The 24,602-nt window shown below is 34.7% G+C and overlaps 2 protein-coding genes across 4 annotated transcripts in view; one reads left to right on the top strand and one right to left on the bottom strand.

Moving 5' to 3' along the window:
* Positions 1 to 3,097: 3,097 nt before the first annotated feature.
* Positions 3,098 to 18,559, top strand: CDKN3 (cyclin dependent kinase inhibitor 3). Of its 3 annotated transcripts, none has more exons than XM_074236006.1 (8): positions 3,098 to 3,276; positions 4,035 to 4,117; positions 7,682 to 7,737; positions 10,505 to 10,549; positions 11,373 to 11,595; positions 14,403 to 14,434; positions 15,251 to 15,351; positions 16,071 to 18,559. In XM_074236006.1, the coding sequence occupies exons 1-8, from the start codon at positions 3,268 to 3,270 to the stop codon at positions 16,155 to 16,157; spliced, it is 636 nt and encodes a 211-aa protein (XP_074092107.1). In that variant the 5' UTR covers positions 3,098 to 3,267; the 3' UTR covers positions 16,158 to 18,559. The 3 variants fall into 3 exon arrangements, with proteins under 3 accessions (XP_074092107.1, XP_074092106.1, XP_074092108.1); XM_074236005.1 differs by having other exon boundaries at positions 3,102 to 3,276; positions 15,248 to 15,351; XM_074236007.1 differs by lacking the exon at positions 3,098 to 3,276 and having other exon boundaries at positions 4,038 to 4,109; positions 15,248 to 15,351.
* A 328-nt stretch (positions 18,560 to 18,887) lies between these two features.
* The window catches only part of CNIH1 (cornichon family member 1), a 31,822-nt gene continuing 26,107 nt past the window's right edge, over positions 18,888 to 24,602 (bottom strand). The window contains exon 5 of the mRNA XM_074236008.1: positions 18,888 to 21,559. Coding sequence (XP_074092109.1) covers positions 21,532 to 21,559 — 28 coding nt within the window. The 3' untranslated portion in view covers positions 18,888 to 21,531. The remainder of the gene's footprint in view (positions 21,560 to 24,602) is intronic.

Below are 24,602 nucleotides of genomic sequence, written 5' to 3'. Positions count from 1 at the left end.
AGTTCTTATAGAACAATAGTAATCCATAAAATTCAAACACCATAACTTGTTCATTCATTCCCCAATTGATGGGCATCCCTTCAATTTATAATTCTTTGCCTCTACAAAAAAGTTGTTATTAATATTTTTGAACATGAGACTTTTCCCATTTTTTTATATCTTTGAAATATAGACCAAGAATTGGTGATGTTTGTCCTTCATTTTTGAAGAAGGCCATGATGTTAGAGAGGTGATTCCATGACATGGCCGTGAATTAGATTTCAGTGAGCTGGGTGCTGTGCTAAGTCAACAACTTCACTTTCTCCTCCAGAGCCAGCTGGTCCTGAATCAGGACTGAAGAGAGCTCAGTTTGATGCCCTGACCTGAAGGAGGACAAGAGTTCAAATCCTGCCTCAGACACTTACTAGCTGTTTGACCTTGGGCAAAACACTGATTGCAAAGTATTGGTATTGCTGATTCAAAGAGTATGAACAGTTTTGTTGCTCTTTGGGCATAGTCCTAGATTGTTCTCTGGAATGGCTGAATCAGTTCCCAAATTCACCAACAATGCATTAATGTCCCAATTTTCTCACATTCTCTCCAAAACTGATCATTTTCCTTTTTTTTTCATCTTAACCAATCTGATACATGTGAGTTAGTATCTCACCATTGCTTGGGTATTTTTCTTATCAAGAATGATTTGAAGTATTTTTTTCATGACTATAAATGCTTTAATTTCTTCATCTGAAAACTGTCCGTTCATAACCTTTTCCCCCATTTATCATTTGGGGAATGACTTCTTGTCTTATTAATTTGACTCAGTTTTCTATATATTTTAGAAATGGGTTCTTCATCAGAAACACAAGCTGTGAAAATGGTTTCCTAATTTTCTGCATTCCTTTTAATCTTGACTGCCTTAGTTTTATTTATGCAAAAACTTTTTATAATGTTCTCTATTTCTTGTTTGGTCATAAACTTCTCCCCTCTTCATAGATCCAGCAGATAGGGTATTTTTAATTCTCTTAATTGTGGTTTGTCTTTCAACCTTATTTTATTAAAGGTATGAGATGTGGGTCTATGCCTAGTTTTTGCCATACTGTTTTCCAGTTTTCCCAAGCTAGTCTCTTTTCTCCTGGTATACATATAACCTGATCATGATACACAATCTTTTTGTTATGTTGCTGTTGTCTTTTTTGCTAATAATTTAACATTTTGTGTTAACAATCTTTATGTTTTTTTCCTCCCTAGTTTAGATTTCAAGAGTTTTATAGAAAGAATTTAGTAGATTCCATTCTGTTCTTGTCTTTTTAGAGTTTATGTAACACTAAAATTATTTTTCTATGAATATTTAAAAAATTAATTTATAAAACAAACTAATTCTGAAGGTTTTGTCTTTAGGGTTTCATTTATGGTTTGTCAATTCTTTTCTTTTTTTTTTTGAGGTTGGGTTGTTTAAATTCCTTTTTTTATTTGGTTATTCTGGGTATTTTATAATTGTACAAATATTTATTTCATTTAAGTGATCAGTCCTGTTAATATACACTTGGGCAAAACAATTTCTAATATCTAATAACTTTATGTCTTCTGCCTTTGTTAATTCTTTTTTTTCCTTTTAGATATAGGGGCTTTATTTTTCTCTCTTTTAATAATCAGATTAGCTAGTGGTTTATCTATTCTTCACCTCTCCATCTAAAAAAAATCTTTGCTTTCTTGATCAATTCATTTTATTTTGCTTTCAATTTTGTTAATCCATGATTAGTATGGAGGAATAATAACCTATGAAATGTGAGAAAATCTTGGCTCCTCTAGAAGGTTGGCTTATTCTAGGAGGAATCCAGGTTCTATGTGAATCCAGTCAAGTTTCTTTCTTTTTTTTTTTTTGGAGGGGAATAAAAATAGAGGGAGCCTGGGCAATTAATGACATTTGAGAAAGTCATCTTTCCAACAATTGATCTTCTTGTGAGATATAACCCAAAACGGCCTAAGATCAGAGAATTTAGAACTAGAAGGGATTTTAAAGATTCTGTATATAAGAACCCCTTCAATTTGCAGATGAGGAAACTGAGGTAGGAGGAAATTCAGGGTCTTGCTATTAAGTGGTAGTGTTGCTGGGGATTGGTGTCATCATTTTAAGATTAAGAAGCGAAGGAATTAACAAAGAGCCTTGGAGTTTTAGACCTGCTCAGTATTTATTATACAAGCCTGAAAAATTTAGATTAAAAACTTTTCTCCTCCTGGAAAGTCAATAAGTAACTTGAGGACAGGTTCAAAAGCAAGGGACTAGGCCAGGTGCCTGAGGGAAAAACTGAAAAGAGGGAAAAGGAGAGAGACAGCCAAAAAATGTGTGTGTGTGTGTGTGTGTGTGGGGGGGCGTTGATAGTTAACTGCCAATAGGAACTTGATTGTGCAATAAATTTAAATGGAGGAAATCTCAAAGGAATGGAGTTTGCTAAGTGGTTGGTAAGTAAGTCACAAGTATTGTGAATCCTCCTCTATCAGTACGTGTAGTGTTGGTTGTGGGCAGGAACATAGTCATGAAGTTGCCGCAGAGAGAAGCAGGAGATACAATGTTACATATGGACAACAGATTTCTGTGAGGTAAGGGCCATTCCCAGTCGTCCTGATCCACAACTGGCCACTGGACCCAAATGGCTCCGGAAGAGAAAGTGAGGCTGGTAACTTTGCACAGGCCTTCCATACCTAAACCCAATTCACACGCATCTCATGGCATCCTCTCCCTGATGTCATGATCCACTTCGAGAACGAAGGACAAACAATAATGAATGAGAGTGGATGGAAGGGGAGTTCGTTACCTATGCAATGTAAATCTTACGTGGAAGGCGCAGCTGCAAAACAAGAGATTGAAGGAGAGTTATATTGCGGGACTATTAGAGCGTGATGGCAAAAGAAATTGCTTTCAATTTATCGCGTGAGGTAAAAAACTACCCTCCCACAAGAAAAGACCCCCCCCGAGCTCCAATCGGGACTTGAGTCTTCCACCAGTATTTCATGTTTAACCAATTGGCACTCAGGAGGTAACTACTCCCGCGCGTCTTTCAAAGGCCGAGGGGGAACCAATGAGCGGTTGGAGGCGGAGCCTAATGTGAGAGCGGGGAGGTAAAATAAAGCAGGGGCATCTGATTGGCTGTCTGGACACGCGCTTTCCCCGCCTCACAGTAGGAAGGTACCAATGAGCTCTAGGAAAGCGGGAGAAGGCGGACCGTCCGAGAAAAAGAGCTGAAGCTACGCGCTTGACGTCGGGCTCCCGGCAGCCTCGCTGTGAGGGTGATGAAGGTGGTGAGTCTGGCCGCTGCGGGGCGGGGATCCGACGAACCCTTCCCGGCTTGGCTGACCGGCCGCCGGGGCACTGCTCGGGTCCGGGAAGCCGGGCTTAGCGGCTCCGCTGAGGGGTCGGGGTGGGCGTGGGGGGGCAGGCAGGAGAGGGCCCTTGGGCCGCAGCTCTCCTTCGGACCTAACACCAAGCTGTTTGCTCGTCCTGCGGCCAGCTCGGCCGAGGACTGGACCCGGGCCCCCGGGGGAGACGGTCTTTGGGGTCGAGGCCCGGGGCTCCCGGGATGGTTAGGGTTAGGAGTGAGGCCGCATGAGGGGCGGGGCCCAGGGAGGGGGAACAGCCTGCCCTCATCTGCGCGGAAGGGTGGGCTCTGGGACTTACAGCCGTAGTTGAGGATCTGTTTCACTTAAGCCTTTAAAAGTTATCTTTGAGAAATCCTACCCTGGAGACCACTGAGGGGCAGGGGTCTGAGCGACCCGAATCTCCGAGTGCGGCTTGAGGGCTCAGTTTAACAGCCATTTGTGATACCTGGAGAGTGATGATGCCCAGTCAGCTACCCTGGAGAGGGCCGCCCAAGTCTATGCCTAGAATACCCTCCTCGGGCACAGTTGCCTTATTTTCAGTTTATCTTACTTTTAAGGATATCTGATCAATAACATCTAAGCAATAATTTTTACGCTGGAAGAAAGATCCTGCTAGAGTTGCGAACCTCTTTGTAAGTGCCATACACTTATCCCTTTGGTATGAATCGTTTCTTTTGAAGCCCAGTACAATGCAGACCAGCGAGTTTGACTCATCAGATGAAGAGCCAGTTGAAAATGAACAGACCCCATTTCAGGTATCATGGTAAGTTATTATATGTGATTAAAGAAAAGCCTATATTTTGTTAAGAACATCCTGTTAAGATTTTGACAGGTGACTTAGCATACAGTAGAAAGAATGAGGGGCTTGGATTCAGTAGACCTCTTTCTCTGACCATAAGCAGAGGAAGCATTTCATTTCCTTATCCAAAAATTTCACAATACCTTTCTAAAACTTTTTTGAGGGTCAAATGAGAATGTGTAAAATACATTGCAATCCTTAAAAACACTAACTATAAATTATTACGAACACTTTGGAAGTATAAGGGAAGGAGCAGAGGAAAAACTAATTATTCTTATCTTGGTTTTGATTATTCAACCATTAGAGATTTTAGCTGAAATAGAAGAACCTGAAAATTGCCAATTTATCCTAACAATCCGCCCTATTCTGATGCTTTATTCTGGGATAGAAGACTGGGTTTTTCCACAGTTATGCCAGTTGAAATAAACTCTGTAAGATCCCAAACCATAATGGAAATTTCAAGCGCAAGCCCAACAGTACACTGGGCTAATAACTGCTGAGATGAGCCAAGGCACCTTAAGACTAGCTTTGTAGATGGAGGGTGTTCTCTGTCTGGGAGAAAAGTATACATTTGACATAAAATTCTAGTTCTTTCAGTTCTTCCACATTCTATGTATTATTCAGTCAGGACTAGTGGTTGGCAAGGGTAAGAGTCACCAGAAAATTTTGCTATCTGTGGCATATGGGTATTTATTTTTGTGATAGATCCTTAATTGATAGCATCCCCCAGCAGAGTGTAGAATTGAAGTCATAGTTGTACTAATTGTGTATGATAAATTATGTATTAGAAATTCATGTTATCCAATTTTTTTTTTTTTAGATTTTTCAAGGCAATGGGGTTAAGTGGCTTGCCCAAGGCTAGGTAATTATTAAGTGTCTGAGGTCGGATTTGAACCCAGGTACTCCTGATTCAAAGGCCGGTGCTCTATTCACTGCGCCACCTAGCTGCCCCAATGTTATCCAATTTTAACTTAGCCTTCAGTGTAGTTAGGATGATCTTTTATTTCATCCATTTCCCTCATTTTCCTCACACAGCACCTTCTCTTCCCTCTTCAAGCCTTCCCTGTCTTACTCTCTCCCCACTCTCTGATCTAAAGAACTCAATTATTTTATTGAAACAATTGAGGCTATTCTTTTCATTTCAAAATCACTTCACACCCAACTCCTACCCTCTTTTTTTTGCCTAGTATCTCACACAAAAAAAATACTTTTCTTGCCAAGGTCTTCACCTGTATTTGAATCCATTCTCTTCTCTAAGTATATTGCAGCCTCTTTAAGCTCTTCTTCCTTCAAACTTTGACCTCTTCCTTTCTATTGATTCCTTCCTTGATACATTCAGACATACTCTTAAGGCTCCCCAATCCTTAAGAAACCTTCTCTAGACCCTCATGCTATCATTCTATATCTCTTCTCCCTTTATCAGCCTTTGAAAAGACTGTCTCTACTCACCACTTCCATTTCTTCTTCACTTCTTAACATTTTTTTTTATGTTTTTGCAAGGCAAATGGGGTTAAGTGGGCTGCCCAAGGCCACAGGGCTAGGTAATTATTAAGTGTCTGAGGTCGGATTTGAACCCAGGTACTCCTGACTCCAGGGCTGGTACTCTATCCACTTTGCCACCTAGCCGCCCCACTTCTTAACCTCTTCATTCTACTGACACTGTTCTCTTCAAGGCTTCCAGTAATCTCTCCATTTCAAAACTGATGGAGTTTTTTCAGTCCTAATTTTTCTTGACTTTTCTGTTGTATCTGATACTGTTGACCTTTTTTTACCCTGGAAATCCTGTTTTCTTTGGAGTTTCCCTCCATCACTTTCCTGTTTCTTCTATTTGTTTGAAAGTTCCTTCTTGGTCTCCTTTGCTGGCTCATTATCATACTTCCTAACTGTATATATCATCAAGTTTTGATCCTAGGTCTTCTACCCTCTCTAATCAGATTTCCCCAAAATTTTTTATATGTAGATTAGTCATTATTTTTTCTCCCAAATGCATCCTCTCATAAACTTTCTATTTCTGTGGAAGGCACAAACATTTTTCCAGTCTTCCAGGTTCTTATCCTTGGCATTATCCTAGACTCCTCATTCTCCCTTATCAGTTGCTAAATATCTCCACAACATCTTTTGTAATCAACCTTTTGTGTCCATTTACTAAGCTTTCCCCTTTATTTCATGCCTTTTCACTGCCTCCTAATTGGAATCCCTATCTAAAATATTTTCCTTGCTGCTGTCTATCCTACACATTGCTGCCAAAATAATTTTTCTTAAGTTCAGATCTGATTGTTACTTTCCTACTCATTTAACACCAGGGATTCCTTGTTGTCTCTGGGATAAAATATAAAACTACTCTGTTTAGCTTTTTTTTTTTTTTTTTAGATTTTTCAAGGCAATGGGGTTAAGTGGCTTGCCCAAGGCCACATGGCTAGGTAATTATTAAGTGTCTGAAGTCGGATTTGAACCCAGGTACTCCTGACTCCAAGGCTGGTGCTCTATTCACTGCACCACCTAGCTGCCCCGCTTTTAAAGACCTTTATAATCCATTCCTAATCTTTTTTTTTCAGACTCATTGAAACTCATGTAAAATGCTACTACAGTTTCTATTCAAATTCCTTTCTGATTTCTCACACAAAATACTTCATCATCTATCTAAATCTGCTTTTGTATGGTCCTATACCCCACTATACCTGGGATTCAGAGACTAACAAAGTGCTTAACATATAACAAATGCTTAATAAAGTATGTTGATAGAACACAAGTTTCATACTAGGTCCAGGGATACAATTCTTAGGATATAACTGAAACCTAAACAACAACAAAATCTTTGTAGACCATGTTTCAAGTAGTAAATACAGTAAAGAAGAGATTCTATATTGAAATCTATATAAATACCAAATTTTACTAAATAGTGCTTTGATATTAATAGTTACATCTATTACAACTATCAATCCCACTTTACTTGTGAAAGCTCCATGGCAGTTTGGCGTACTTTTTACTTGTAGACATGGAAGTTAAAAAAAAGTTGATCTTCTCTTGACTTATACTCAAATAAATTAACTGTAACTCCTAGTAGCATCTTCAAATATCCTAACCATCTAAAACAAATGTTACTTCACTTCCTATCCACAAAACAAAATATAGCCCCAAAAGCCAGGAACTAAAAAGAGATTGGTACATTAATTACATCTCTCATTTCCTTCCTTGATCTTTAGTTTTTTCTTGCTAGTTTGCTATGGACAGGCAGTATATTAGTTGCTAATGATAACTACAAGCCCATATCCTATACATCAAAGAGAATGGAATTTTCAGGTATTAAAAATAAGAAAATTGATAAATGCTTGCTGTACATTTAAATGTTTTCTGCTGTTTATAAAAGGTATAAATTATTAGACATAAGACTAATTTTGAAAAAATGCTTTAAACAGTATAGAACATTTAATTACTCTAGATGATGGATTATTTCTATTACAATCAGAACACTCTAATGTCTAAATTTAAATTTTAAATATTTTTTAACAATTTTTATTCCTTTTTTAGGTTACCCTTATCCCTTGTGAATTGTTCTCAGTTTCTAGGTTTATGTTCTCTTCCAGGTAGGTAACTGCAGTTAGATTTCTGTTGATATCATTAAAGTAATTTTCCATTATTAGTTAATCTCAATTGATTATTCATCATAGCAAACCCTGGGAGAATTATAGGGGGATAATGAGAGACTATATATACATGTATTCCTTAGCCCTCCCATTTCTAGAGTTACATAGTTCTATAAAGCCTTGGAAAAGTTGATGTTGATTTAAAAAAAGCTACAATTGTATCACAGAGGACACAAGAGTAGGAAGTTGATGTTCTTTTCAGGCTGGGATGAGCAGCTGTTTGCCATGCTTATTTTTAAGTTGGTTTTTTTTTTTAGGTTTTTTGCAAGGCAGTGGGGTTAAATGGCTTTCCCAAGGCCACACAGCTAGATAATTAAGTGTCTGAGGTCGGATTTGAACTCAGGTAATCCTGACTCCAGGGCCAGTGCTCTAGCCACTGCCCTACCTAGCTGCCCCAGCAGTGTGCTTATTTTTAAGAGTATTTGTCTTGTTCTCAAGGAGTTTATGGAATAGTAGAGAAACTTAGACAAAACTTATGGAAATTGCTATTTAAAAGGATTATTGGAAAACTCTTGGAATTTCACAGGTTATATTAGATCATTTCAGTCCTAAAAAAAAGGTTTAAAAATACTGATTTGAGTTTTAAAAAGATGCTCTTGGATTTTTTTTAAATTTAAGCTACATGGAATTAAAAAAAGACCAACTAATTTTTAGAAAGTTCATGACCAATGTGGATGGCAAATTATTCCAGTAGAATTGTATCATATTAATGATAATTTAAATGTAAACTAAAACATGAATCTTTCCCTTCTACTGGTTTCCTCTAAGGTGTCCTCACCTCTTTTTATCACAGCCTCTTGTTATAACATTGATATAACATAGAAGAACTCTGGATTTGAAGTTAGGGGAGATTTTGAATTAGAATTATAAATCTGTTATTTTCTACTTCTTGGGCAAGCCATAGCCTTTTATGGCCTTAGTTTCTTTATCTATTAAATGAAGCCATTGGACTAGATGGTTTTTAAGGTTTCTCTGAGCTCTAAAACCTATGATCATTATTTTTCATGACTTTTACTACCTCAATCCAGCCTTTCCCCTACATGTTTTTTGATTCCCTTTGGTCTTAAATCACTTAATCCACTTTGTCTTTCATCTAGACCAGTGGTCTCCAAACTTTAGGGCACAATCCTAGCAAAAAAACCTTTTTTTGAACATGAATCCCATATATATATATATATATATATATATATATATATATATATATATATTTCAATAATATTTTAGTAATTGTATAGCTTATAATACAAAAATAGCTACTTTAATAGCTACATAAAAATGAAATGTTCTGAAATTTTTTTTTGGTCTAAAAATGTTTTGCTTTCCTGAAATAGTATTAATAATGGTATTTTTATTGAATAAAGCCTTTTTTTTAAAATTTTTTTAAATTCTGGTTTAAGACCGAACAAGAAGTGTCAGATATTGTGCTAAATATCTCTGAAGATAGAAAGGATGATAAAAGATGAGGAGCTCACATTCTAATGGGAAAGATATGAAAATCCCTCCGTAAATTAGAGGTAATCTCAGAGGAAAAGGCATTATCATTTAGGGAAAACATGAATATGACAGAGGATAGGGTATCCCCTATCTTTTTATACAGTAACATCTCACTTGTCCATTGGACTCCTTCCAGTGTCACATATTTGAAATTTGAGAGAAAGGGAGCCTGGGAAACAAGGAATTGTAGGTGAGGAGAGGGAACGTTCCAATTAAGGCGGACAAGGTAGTGAATAGATTGGGCTTTGGAATGTCATATTTGGGATATAGAATGTCATATTTGAGGAACAGTACAGAAGCAAGGAGACCAGTGTCACTGGATTGTAGAGTACATGGAGGAAAGTATGGTATTGGAAAGGTAGGAAGGCGTCAGGTAAGGCAAACAAAATTTCATATTTCATCTGGGAAGTAATAGCCATGGGAGTTCATTGAATTCAGAGGGTATGGGAGGACATGGTTTTAGACTTAAAAAAATAATTTTGTGAACTGAGTGGAAGATGGAGAGAGTAGTAGGGTGTGAAGGGGAAAAGATTAGGAGTGAAGTGAGGAATTTAGCTTGATAACAGGTAAATAGGGGAAGTACAGCTTTGTGTTGTAGGCAGAACCTGAGAAGGATGTAATATAATATAGCCCAGTTTTCCTATTCACAGTTGGTTAGCCCCTGGATTATACCATTGAGGTTGTGGAGTAATCCCTTTGGAGACAAATGATCTAACTACTGAACATTCTTGCAGAGATTCATTTTACATATATAAATGTATATTGTGTGTATGTATGTAATATATATATGTACATCAGACACACATAGTAGTAGTTTGTTGTCCTTACCTCAAATTCTCCCATGTCTTTCAATTGACCCATAATAATCTGATCCCTTTTTATCTGCCCATTTTGAACCACCCACTGAAGCCAGTCTCATCATTACATTTCCAAATGCATTGACTTATTTTTAAGAAAGTACTATTTAAAGCCTAAAGCTATGAGTTTATTTGGAGGAACATGACATGAAGGAACAGATCTATTGAAAGTAATCCTTTAAGTAGTGTTTCCCTTTCATTACTTTTATATATCTATGTATATAGCTATCTATAAAGACCTTTTAAAATGAGCAATGCTGAAGATTTTACTTGTGTTAATTTACCTTTTGATTTTTTAAACCAACACTGTCTATGATCACTGGAACTCACTTTTTCCATTTGCCTTATTACTGTAGGTTGTAAATTTAAAGATGTTAGGAGAAATCTCCAAAAGGATGTGGGTAAGTGTTATTTAATATACTATTCCATTCCACATGCAGAATATTTAAATATGAAGAGGAAAACTGCATTGTTGTAGTGTTTTCTCCTGTCTTTGCATAAAAATTATTTCCTCATGGCCGATTCTTTAACAGCAGCTGTTAAGATTTTTATGAGTCAAACAACTGGCATTTAGGGAATGGGGTTCTCATCAAAGATTTAACATTGTGTACACTCTTGACACAGTTTCTTTTCTTTGATGTGGCATTTTTTTATTATCGTTTTAAACTACTTTTCATGGTAAAATGTACTAAAATAGAATAATGAAAAACTATACTTTCTTTGTTTTTGAACTTGAACAATATTTTTCATAGACATTATGGTAACAAAAATGAAGCACTAAAAGTGAAACACAGACTAGAAGTGTCCAGAGGGTGGCCTGCTAACATTATAAAGCATTTACTAGATGTCAGGCTGAGGGACCACTCATTCTGTAATCCATTTGTAATTCTTTGTAAATAGCACTCCATATCCTGTTTCTGTACTGTTTCACTGGCCATCTCCCATGCCCTTCCTCATATTCACCTCTTTGCTTTGCTTCCTTCAAAACAACCTTCTGCAGAAATCTTTCTGGTACCCCTAGATACTAGTATCTTTCCCTCTGAAATTATCTTAGCATTTATTCCTTATATATCATGTATATACCTAGTTACTTACATATTGTTTTGCCATGAGAATGAATTCATTGAGAAGAATTGTTTGCCTTTGTCTTTGGAATTTGTCTTGCCTATCTTCCCTATGTTTGACATTTAATATTAGTCTTTTATTTTTCTGGTCTATTGGCAGAAGAACTAAAGAATTATGGTATACAAGATATATTTGTATTCTGTACCAGAGGAGAGCTGTCAAAATATCGAGTACCAAACCTTTTAGACTTCTATCAGCAGCATGGAATCATCATTCACCACCATCCTATCCCAGATGGAGATACCCCTGACATAGATCGATGCTGTGGAATCCTGCAGGAGCTTGCAGTATGTCTTGAAAATAACCGGAAAACCTTAATACAGTATGTCCTACTTTTCTTCATATCATTTATGTATATGCTTCTAGTCAAAATAGATTTCCCATTTCCCATAGGCCAGTCAATAAGCATTTAAGTGCTAGGGATACAAGAAAGGCAAAAGATAGTCCCTGCTCTCAGGGAGCTTGCAGTCTAATGAGAAAGGCAACATTCAGATAACTGTTCAAAAAAGATTATTTACAGGACAAATAGAAAAAAAAATCAGAGGGAAGGCACTAGAATTAAGAGGAATTAGGAAAACTTCCTGTGGAAAGTGGATTTTTAGCTGAGATTGAGACTTGAAGAAAAAAAATAGGTAAGTCAGTAGAATGCCTAGAGCTGAGAGCTATTTCCCTATCATTGGAATGAAGGGTTTAGAGTGTAAGGTATAAGAAACTGGAAAAGAAGGGATGGGGTAAGGAAGGGCGTTTTTTTTTTTGGCAAGGCAAATGGGGTTAAGTGGCTTGCCCAAGGCCACACAGCTAGGTAATTATTAAATGTCTGAGGCCGGATTTGAACCCAGGTACTCCTGACTCCAGGGCTGGTCCTCCATCCACTGTGCCACCTAGCTGCCCCGTGAAGGGAGGTTTTGAAGGGTTTTAAATGCCTAAAAGAATTTTGTATTTGATAATTAGAAGTGATAGGGAGCTATTGAAGTTGAATGGAATCCCTAGACCTGTGCTAGGTTACAACTCAACTAATCATAGTTTCCTTCTGTTTTTGAAGAGTAGGGAAAATATGTAGATTTGGGAAAGCTCTAAAATTTGCCTGGCCACTTTACTCATTCCCTCTGCTTTTGACTTATAGTGAAAATGAAGAATGTGACAGAGGGTAGGCTATCCCCTATCTTTTTATACAGTAACATCTCACTTCTCCACTCAACTCCTTCCAGTGTCACATATTTGCTTATCTCAATGTTAAACTTGTAAGCTGAAAAAAATTAAGTATCAAGAGAATAACATGTAAGTAATCAGTGACAGTAGCAGAAAAGAGGCTGCATATGCTATTATGTGTTTGGTTATTTTACAAACTAGTAAGGAAAGGTATGCTTTTACTGTTTGGCAATGGTTTATTCAGGTTAAGTTGCTTTCTAAAAGATTGTGAGCTGGAACAGGAAAAGAAAGGGAAACGTGTGTGTGTGTGTGTGTGTGTGTGTGTAAATAGTAGATAGTAAAGAGTGGTAGGAATTAATCTTATAGCAATATATATAATGACAGCAGAGCAGAAATTTAAATGCTGCCCATCTCAGAATAGTATTACTGTGCCACATGAAATAAACTGCATATTAGTTAAGCAATTTTTTATTTTTATTTTTTTAGATTTTGAGTTTTACCATTCCCCCCCCCCCCCCCCATTCTTGCTTCCCTCCTCCCACCTCCCACAGAAGGCATTCTGTTAATGTAGTTCTGTAATTCTTGAAAGTTTGGCAAGCTATATTTAACTTTATCTCTGGCCCAGTATGACTTCAAGAGACCAGCAGTACTGCATTGAGTCAGAACTAGCTTCTAGCCTAACTCCATACCTATTTGTTAACCTACAAAATAAAATGATGGGGCTTTCTCTCTAAGATCTTTTCCATCTCTAACATTTCTATTCTTTTGTAAGTCACCAAGCATTTATAGCACTTACCATGTGCTAGACATAGACACTCAGGTTGAACAATCATTTTGCTGGACAGCCTTATCCCTCCACAGCTCAAAATACCGCCAATTGTAGCTGTCCTGGCTAAATGTTATAGCGAGATCAAAAAATTTTGCAAAAGGAATTTCTTCATTCTTCATTACACCTTCATGAGAAAGGGGCAGATTAACAAATGAGATTTATTCAAGAAATCAAATTCCAAGGCATCTCTTTTCCTCTATTCTATACCATCTGCCATTCACTGATACAACTAGAATGTAAGTAATGATAATGTAGTATATATTTTATTTGTTTCTCACAGGTATCTCACATTTGATTTTAGAAGTATTTATCCCTATTTTGCAGAGAAACCAAGACTCAGAACTGTTCAGTGTTTTGAAGAGTTAATATTACATCAGGCCAGAACTGATCTTAGGTTCCTTTCTGATGCTAGATCCAGTGTTATTTTTGCTGAACACTGCTTCTTTTGACCCATGTCATGAGAATCTAAAGAATGCAGGAAAATATATTTTAGAAAGATTTCAACCAAAAAAAAGTAACATTTTGGTGTACTTTTAAAATATTAAATGTTTTTCTAGAATGTTCATACTTGGAATAATTTGTTTTCTTTCATTATTAGCAAAGTTCATTATTACTGTGTATTAATAAATTTGCATTTATTCCACAGGTTTAGGTAGTTTTATGTATCAAAGAAATTGTTGAAATATAATTAATAATTTGTAACATGTTTACCTGTTACTCAAAATTTAGAAATGTAGGTCATTCCTAGAAAGGTAGACTTATTACCCTTTCACAAATACAGTGCAGCCCACACCACTAAACATAACAACAAATGCAATGGGACTGCATGAATGGGTCCTTTTTCCATCTTGGAGATAGTTATCATGAAAAGGGTTGATTTAGACTTTTAAAGATTTGGATCTGGCACCAGTGATATAACTTTGGGCAAGACACAACATCTCTGGGATTTCTTAAAAGAAGGATTTAGATTATCACTAATATCGCTTTTTCAGTTCTGAAATAGTATAACTGATAAGAGTGTTTGCTGTTTTTAAAAAATGCTAAAAAGACAAACAAAAAACCCCAATCCCTCCATGTCTCTCTTTACTTTAGGTACAGATAAAGATCATTCCACAACCTGTACAAATTCCTAAATTTTATTTCCTTTTCAGTTGTTATGGAGGTCTTGGGCGATCTTGTCTGGGTAAGGAAAATTTTTCTTTTTTCCACATTGTTTACATTAAGTAGCCAAATTACTGTTTCTAAACTTGTTACTTCACCAAAATCAAAATTTAGTGTAAATCTGAAAGAACATATTTTAAGTCCTGAACTTCTTATACCCCAAAAGTATGGGAGATTGCATATAAACATGCACCTCCAGGTTTATACCACATGCTTATTAAGATTTTTCTGTATGTAGTCATTATTTTTCCTTCCAAATGCACCATTTTATAAACTTTCTATTTCTGTGGAAGGCACAAACATTTTTCCAGTCTTCCAGGTTTTTATCCTTGGCATTATCCTAGACTCCTCATTCTCCCTCATCAATAAGACTTAGTGCTTAACTACTAAGTCCTAATGGTCATCATACTTTCCTCCCCTCCTATATATATCAAGTATATAGGCTTATTATATAAAAGATATATTTAATACAAAGCTAAATATACTTGGTTCATTTGGGCAAAAAAAAGGTGTCTCTAATTCCAAGTCAGACATAGAAATGAAAAGTGCTAAGAAACTACAACTTTTAATATATCTAATTATATCATAATTCTTTTAAAAGAAATATGATGATATATAGTAAGCCTTAGAGTTGATTTATTAAATTGACCATCTAGGTATGTTTTAAAAAAATTTCACATTTTCTAAATGGTTTCAGTATTGTTAAAATAAATAGAAACACAGCAAATAAAGTTACTTCTGTTTTAATAGTGGTGTTACATGAAATAATCTAAATGTTCTCTACTATCTATCCAATAACAGTATTGTTCACATTTTTTGTACTGTTTTAAAATAGTAGCAGCTTGCCTCCTACTATACTTATCTGATACAGTATCACCACAGCAGGCAATTGACAGCCTTAGAGATTTAAGAGGATCTGGGGCAATACAGACCATAAAGGTAATTATGTTTTTCTTTTTTTAATATTTGGGATGGGATTGAGAGTATTAAAAATATCCAGAACTAATATCTGTGCTTTCAAAAGCACAGATAGACATGTTGAAAGTAAATTTACATTTAAATATACCATTAATGTTTTAAAGAATCAATAAAAGTTCCCATAAAAGAATTAGGAGTATGAACTTTTCAGTTCTTATGCTCTTCAACTCCAATTCTGGGAACGGATCATCTCATCTTTACTGTTGTATACCAGCAGGCTTTAAAAACTTGGGATAAATTTTTTTTTTGCTTATGTCTTTTCTAGCTCCTGATGAACTAAAGATCTTGTTTATGTCATTAGTTTGGTATAATAGATGACTTTTATCAATATTTGAGAGAAATAATAATTATTATTGATTGTTTTTTCATTACCTTATATAATCATCTTGGAGAGGAGTACATTAAATTTTATTTGCTGAGACTTGTTTTATCTTCCTTCAGCCAGTTTGCATGAGGAGGTTGGGGACAGGCAGTATTTGATGCCAAAAGAGCTACTAGACTAGGATTTTTTATCATAAGTATTGACTTGGTCTTCTGCCACCCTTGCTTCAGGCATTGGATTTGGGGAGATGGAAGTTACCTCTTAATACAAAGTTATCTTAATTCTTGATTCCTTCTAGCAGCGTAAATATTAAACTAGATTTGTCTAAGATATTTCAAAATAATTTTAATTTTTCCAGCAATATAATTATCTTCATGATTTCCGAGACAAACTGGCTGCACATCTGTCAACAAGAGATTCAGTATCAAGATCTGTATCTAGATAAGGAACGAACTATCAATTTACTATACATAAGATTCTTTCTGAAATTTTATATAGTCATCAGAAACTGTTACTAGTGTAACCTATTCAAATGAAAATATGCTTATATGGACATATTCCTTAAATTTTTTTTGACAATTTTCATTTTGTGTTCTTATTTGAGAATTCTAGATGCATAAAAATATCCTTCCTATAAATGGGACCTTGTCTGTTTTATATTATTGTACTGTATGATTGCATTCACCATGATTTAGATTATGTCATGGTTCCTATGTAGTGCTAATTAATAAGAATAGAAATTATCCTGGTCTTGACATCATTGTGTAGTAGTGCTTGACTATGAGAAGACAAAGTTCCTCAGGGTACCCTTGATTTCATCCTGGTTTTCTTTGGTTTTATTGGTCTTCATCCTGATGGTTATATAATTTGTTTTTTCCTATCTGTGAATTCAGTTCCATCTGAATTCCTTTCACTTTTCTATTTTTAGCCTTTAAAATTATATGGTTATCAGTTTTCTTTTAAGATCTTAACTCTTAATTGTACATTGTTGGCTTTAAACCAACCTAGATTGAATCACATGCATTAAATATAATCTAATTTAGCATTCCTTCCCAAATCAACTTAATAAAGAGGCATCTTTGTTTTAAATTATGCTCCTGAGAATACCCAGAACACTCACATAAACTTTAGACAAAGACAACAACATTCAAGATCACTTTTAACTGGCTATGGGGTGGTAAATACTATACTCTATATAGGGTATTGATGTGTCTTCAAAGTATAGTTTCTACTGTATTTTAGCACCAAGAAACTTAAGAGGAAATCTTTGTCTATCAAATAGTCCAACAACTGCAACAGCTTGCTATTGGAATAATTGTAGTATTTTAATAAGTACTACAAAATGATTTGAGTGTTTTTAAGAACTTTAAAACCACAGAATCTGTTCCATGAGACAAAACTATTTTTAACTATTACTATTTTAGTTAATTAGAAAGTTAATTCATAGTACTAAGGAATATATTAAAAAATTATATGTATCCCAATAACAGACAAGTTTAAAGTCTTAGGAACTTTAATTACTGTCTCAAATCACAAATTACATTACCAAAAGCAAGGACATTTTTGAACAGTGAAAGTTCAGAAATAAAAAAATAGCACAGATTTCATGACAAATCACATTCTGCAATGTGAATAAAAGCAGAACTTAAACTTTCTAACATCAAAAAGTTTAGAATCTTGATTGTGCTTTCATAGAGAAATTATGCTGCCAACTTTTCTATTCAGCATAAGAGGAAAGTAATGCCTTGGGTTAACAAAGCTCAACTAAAATACTCATTATAATGCCATTTTTATATTAACATGTAGAGTTCACCTGGTGAAAAGTCTATCAGCCCACACAACTGAGTTAACAGCAGTCATAGTAGTAAGCAAAGACCATTTTCTGTATAATAGAAACATGGGACAAAAGAAACTAAGTGCTCCAAATACTGCAAGGAAATATAGTTGATATATGGCATGGTAGTTGGAGAAAATAATTTCTCTGCCTGATCTTGGGTGAAGAAGTTCACTATAAATGACACAGCCAAAATGGGGGTGGGGGAAATGGGGAGGTATAAAAAAATAATCTCAGAGTTTGATAGCCACAAACCAAATAAGAAATAATTGCATTTTTAATTACTAGCTCAATGTACCAACCTAGAATACCATGAACATAAACACACAAAATCCATAAATATTTTGTGACAGTTTTTATTAAATATACAAATGCAGAATAAATCCATTGAGCTATAAGGACCAATTTTAAGTGCATTTTCTTTGGTCACATATAAAACCTTGTAAGGTTAAAACTTGTTAATTGTAAGAATACAAGCAAAATGCTAAAATAAACTATATTTTGTTTGTGTCTGTCAGTCTTAATGTCCAAGCTTATGTCTGTTCCAGTATACTACTTAATTGTACTATTACTAATGGGAGAGAGGACAAAATTGTAACCAAGGAAAAATAAGAGTATATAAAGGAAAAAACTTGACAGTTTAATTGTAAATCTGAAATGCCAATTCTGAAATATGCCAAGATACTCTCTAAATATAGTTATGCTATAAACACTACTAAAACCACTAGTGCTTCTGAAGTAACACCATTACTACTTTGTAGCAGTCCCAAAGTTACTACTGTTTTCCAGTTTCAAAAAATGCCAGATTTTTTTTTGGTGATTAAAGCAATATCCTTAATCTAATTAACACAGTATCTTTTTATAAGTACCAATAACCACACAAACATTAATAGCTACAAAAAGCAAGATCCTGCTTTATCCTCAATACAAGCTATTACTGATCCACTGGGATTTATTAATACCAAAATATCCTTAATATAAATTATTTCACTTTTTACAATTCATGTAAAAAGTTGCAAAATATTTAAAATTACCTTATACTACTGGTGGTATACTTATCAAGATTTTCTTCCTCACTGAACTGATTATTGCTATGCCAAAATATAGTTGTTTATCAGTGCTTCTGTGTTTCTTGCCAGATGCACAATGTTTATGGAAAGGCTTATGGGAAAGATCAGAGATATATGCATCTGTAATTTTGATAAGTTTGGTATAAAATGTCCAAACTAACAAACTGTACTACTTACTTGTATATAGGATTTTCTAGATACAATCTGATTATTACCTTAGAAAAAAACTGATGTTCAACAAACACTGAAATTGCAGAAAATCAGAGGGTAAGGGATGCTATTTTGTTTGTTCCAAATCAACAGCACTTAAGAAGATATTATATATGCTATAGTTGTATTTCAACTTAATTGTATTTGATTGAAATATTAAAAACTTGACATATTACAAAATGTGTTGTTTTTGGGGTGGGAAAACCAATGGTAAAGAAATATGTTCTACAGGAACTGCAAAAGTATTAAGTTCTAAATTGTAGATAAATGGCTTACTTAACATGTTGAAAGGACCCAGAGAGAGGTTTAAGGTAAACCATGCCCCTAGGGGTTTGTGGCTCCCCAATTCTTTAAGTATCAATGACAAAGCCAAGGCTGTATTCTCTCTGAGTCACAGCTTAGAAAATATCCCGTTAGGCACAAATCAGGATTTCCTAGACACACATGACACACATTGAAAGTTGTATTGTATGGTCATCCTCACATTTCCTTCCCCTTCAATTTGGCAGGGACTTTGGTACTTTAATAGTAGTATACACAGAAAGCATCCTTTATCCATCTCCCCTCTCTCACTTCATCCCCTCTAGGCAAAAAATAGAATATTCCCCCAGGTCATTTGTACATAGATACACTTCCCAAAAGGACATTTTCATCAAATGGACACAACTGCTAAACAGGACTTATGGCCAAACACCTTAGTTCAACATAATCTGTTACATCATCATCAAGAAAATATTGCTTACTAGACAGAAATTGAAAATATATAAGATGTCCCAAAATTCTTAGTGAATTTCAAAACTATTTTAAGTTATTAAAGCTTAAATCTGCACTAACCTAAGATTTTTGGGACATTGTGTATATCCAAGTATGATGATGATATTATTTAAAAACAGGAGCTACCTATATTAATATAAACCTTTCATTTTTTTTTAGGTTAGGCAGAATTCAAATTATGAAGTACTTTTTATTAAGTATCTTATAAAAAATTTGATTGTTTAAGGTAACAAATTTGAATAATGAAGATGAACCAAAAATAGGAAAAAACACTTGAAGCACTTTAAATCCAATGAAGCAGCAGCTTCAAATTCATTATGCTGTAGAATTCAATATATTTTCCTGTAACTTGGAAAATTATCATTTTATTTTTATTGGAAAAAATTGGGGAAAAGATATACCAAGCATGGAAGGACAGGAAAGAAACAATAGTCATAGATTTGATATCTCAAAATACTATTTATGCACATACAAAAGCAAACTCCCATTCTATCCCAAATGAGTTTGGTAGAATCTTAAAACATGATTTCACTTTGAATTATATAGGAAGTGGTGTGTCTGCTTTAAGAAAATTCTATAATAAAATTTTATAATTGACAAAAAAAAATCCACTTCATCACTTTATGAAAAAGTAAAGTTGTATTTATTTTAATGTGTTCAAAATAAATTAAGACTATTTAAGACTAGAAGTTAATCTACACACACTTGTCTAAACTTTCTGATACTTTACTAATACTACGAAGTGACTGACTGATACAAACCACTACAGATGAGAAGACAAGTCTAGATTTTCTACCAAAATTAAAAAAAAAAGGCAAACCAAAAACCATTAAAAATATTTTAAAGTGCCATTTTGACCCTCAAAATCTGTCAAATAAAATACACACTACTAAGATGGCAAAAGAAAATCAAGATTAGCGTCCTAGAAATTTTAAATGTCCCTTTCAGAGTCAGGAACAAAATTTAAAAAAATAACAATACTGGTTTAAAAATATGACTAATATATATTGTAGTTGTAGATTAAGCAATTTTAAGTAGCTATCTGCAATCTTTAAAACAATGCACTGAAAAGAAGTCTTAAATTTTAGACTTTTATTGTATTGCACTAAGGAACAGCAGGGTAGTTACACAATATTCTCTCATTTCTGTTCTGAACATCTAAGGTATAACTTGCAAGTCCTTAAGACTATCATTTATCACTAGATTGTAACAATAATTAGAATACCGAATTTCTTACTGACTGCTACAAAAGAAAACATTTAAAATTTCTTTAAATGCATTCCAAGATAATTTAGTATATCAATAGATTCACTTATGCTTAAGAATTAAAGTATAAGAATTTTATGGAACTAGTATGGGAAATTCCTAGATCATGCAATATAAAGGGCTAATATTCAAATATTAAAAAAATTCCACCATCCTTCTGCAAATATATCCATGTAATCTTCTACATGATATGTGAAGAAACCTATGAGACTTCCCACAAGATCACATTCAGTCCTTCAAAAGCACTTGATCTCTACAGCTAATTTATAATCAGTCAGTATTTCAATAAAACCAAAATAAACTACTATAAGCTCCTGTAAACAAAAACTTCCAAACAGACTAAGGACAGTCAGCAATTAATACAATTATTCAGAAAATTATGGCTGTTCCTAGGGGGTACAAGTTCAAATCTGTCAACACCAGAGATAATCCTTATGTTTATATATACGTAATTCCATTTAATTTCTTTGTCTAAGCATAACATATGAAAACAGTCTTTCCACAAATAAAAAAGTGGAAACAGTTTAAAAATAAGGAGTCTTTTTTTTCTTTAACTGATCATATTCCATAAGCTTATCTTGGAAACAGGTTCTTGTTGGATAGAATCCTTTCACTTTGTGACTTTTGCATGCACTTAGCTGGACTGAGTCTGTTGCATATCATTTTTAAGAGCTCACCAAAACATAAATCATGCTGAAAAGAAGAAGAAAAACACTGTTAATTAAAGCAATTTATTTCCAATCATGAAAAAAATGGTAATAAAGAGTATTAATCCTTAATGTAAAGCAAAGTGAGGAGAGTAAAACGCTCATTTTCTCAGCTATGACAGTACTTTTACTACAAGTGGTCCTCTATTTCCTTACATTTTCACAGTTAAACTACACTTGAAGGTCGATAATGGGCAACATATGATATATGGGCAAGTATTAAAGAGATTAAAACACTTAGCTGGATGGAAGAAAATAGTTAAGTTAAATAGTCTTAAAACTGGAATATGGGAGATATATAGCTTTGTTAGGGCAATTAAAATTTTCCAGATATCTACTTAAGGTAGTGCATAATTAACAGACCTTGTTGGTAATTTTTGTTAAAGTGATAGAAGTGCTATTATGGATTCAATTCTATTCAACAAAGAAGTACTTGCTGCTCAAGTAGAAATGATAGGTGATATATTGTGAATTATGTGTCTATGTTTATATGTATATATGTATGCTGTATTTACATATATACACACATACACAGAAAAGCAAGAGCACAAGAATGAGTGAGCACAATTTTTTTAAAGTCAAGTGCTGTGCTAGGTACCAAAGAGACAAATTTTAAAGAGATGACAAGCTCTCAAAAAATTTATACATTTAGTAGAGATAACATAAAGGGAAGTGGTAGCCAGAGAAGGGTGTTTTGATCTGGCAAAAGGAATACCAAGTAAAATTGAATGTATACTTGAGACTTCCTGGAAGTATATTTCAAAAGAATTCAAAGAGTAGCTTCCATTGCTAAGACTAAAAGGGAAGTCGGCTTAAGAAGGATGGAAGATTTTCAAGAATGAAAGAAATCCTGTCATCACAGACTGTAAGCATGTAATCATTTTTTGGTTTTTGTATGCCAAGGGCCAACCTTGGTGTTTTGCACATCAAATTAGGAAAAATTTTACACCCCTATTCCCAATAACTTTGAAATGAAATAAAAAAGGAATTCATTAATCACAATAGACATTTTATCATATATCCAAAATTACCTCATGATTTTAGGACTATACTTTTATTTGTACTTTATGTACTCATCTTTCAAAAAATCTGAACTTGTAAACTGCTAAGAATTTGATTAAAATGGGGCGGCTAGGTGGCGTAGTGGATAAAGCACTGGCCCTGGAGTCAGGAGTACCTGGGTTCAAATCCGGTCTCAGACACTTAATAATTACCTAGCTGTGTGGCCTTGGGCAAGCCACCTAACCCCATTTGCCTTGCAAAAAAAAAAATTTGATTAAAAGCATATATTTTGACCCAGAGATTCCAATGCATAACCAAATGAGGCCAATGATAAAAAGATCTAGTACCTGAAAATATAGCAAATTTTTTTTCTGTACTATCAAGAAACTGGAAATAAAGATACAAATGGCCCTTTGAGAATAGACAAGTAGATATATTCTGAAATGAAGGTAAGGTAAAAACAAAAAAATAAAAATTTAAAATTATATCAAATCTGAGCTTGTTAATATACTTCCTGTGCAGCCATCCTTCTTTCCTTTTAAGAAGACTTAAAACCCAGTGTGAATGGAGGCTTTTCAATAAATACTACAGGCAACAAGATATTTTTAACAAGACAGATTGCAGAGATCATAGATTTAGAATGTCATAAAGTAAAGCCTAGTGAGGTTAAGTGATGTGCTCAACATCACACAAGTTATGGCCAGGATTCAAACTCAAATCCTTCTAACTCCAAATTCAGTGGTTTTTCCATTATTATATATCATGTTTCCCTAGATCAGAAGCAGAAACAAAGTGACCAAGGTCAGTCAAGTCAAGGTTGGAGTTTCCAATGCTTTTGATTCTATAAGGGTCTTAATAGATCCATGTTAAATGTAATTTTTAGATGGATGGCTCAGATTCTTAGAAATCCTATCCTATGGAAGGAGGGAGATCTGTCATGGCCTTAAAAGGGCTCAGGAAATCTTTGCTTTGATGGGACAATAGTTTTTACTTTCTCAGTCCAGAAGTTGTTCATGTTTGACCCAGGTACCAGAGAATAGGGATTATTTTTAAGATGCCAGAAAGCTATAACTTGATTGATATTTTGAAAACTAAAAGTCTATCAAGATATCAATTCCCCTCCCCAAAATAAAAATTACAAAAAATAATAAAACATGCCTATACAATCAGATGAGTACCTGGGTTCAAATCTCTTCCTCCCTGTGAGACATTGGGAAAAAATCACTTAACCTTCCAGCTCTGTTTTATCTGAGAAACAAGGTTGTCAAACTAGACTGACTTTGAGAATGCTTTCAGCTCTAAATCTAAAATAGAAAATACTACCATAAACATATGTAGACCTAGATTTCAAGAAAGTATATCAGAAACATTATCTGGTTCAGGAGCTGTTTGAAAGGCCAAACTCAAATAATGTTGATTGATGAATAGATTATAACAACTGTAACAGAACACTTTCTTGAAATTCTCTAGCATTCTTTGATCAGAGGAAAACAAGTAGCACAGCTTTGGAAGCACATGGAAAAAAGTATCATATGTTTATTAAACTATAAAGGACTTACAGTTTTGTACACAATCCTTTTTTTGGTGGGGGAGGTAGAGAGGGAAAAGCTCATTTTTTTTTTTTTGGCAAGGCAAATGGGGTTAAGTGGCTTGCCCAAGGCCACACAGATAGATAATTATTAAGTGTCTGAGACCGGATTTGAACCCAGGTACTCCTGACTCCAGGGCCGGTGCTTTATCCACTACGCCACCTACCCGCCCCAAAAGCTCATTATTTAATGATGTTGAGTTAAAAAAAAATTTATCTTAAAAAACCCCTGAAGATTTTAATTTAAAAGTCAAGGTGAGATAAGTCAACAATAGCTGTCAATTGATTCCTTGTCTTCCCTCAGAAATAATTCATATCATCTCTCAAGTCCATACCAAATCCATGGAAGTTTGCTGTCAAATGGTAATTTTTAGATGTGTGGCTCGGAGCTTCTGAGAGAACCTATTCTATGGATGGAGAGAGATCTGTCATAGCCTTT

The sequence above is a fragment of the Macrotis lagotis genome, chromosome 4 (genome assembly GCF_037893015.1).
Source record: "Macrotis lagotis isolate mMagLag1 chromosome 4, bilby.v1.9.chrom.fasta, whole genome shotgun sequence".
In the NCBI taxonomy this organism is placed as follows: domain Eukaryota; kingdom Metazoa; phylum Chordata; class Mammalia; order Peramelemorphia; family Peramelidae; genus Macrotis; species Macrotis lagotis.
The sequence above is the reverse complement of the archived record's forward strand: the minus strand, read 5'-3'. Positions and strand labels throughout refer to the sequence as shown.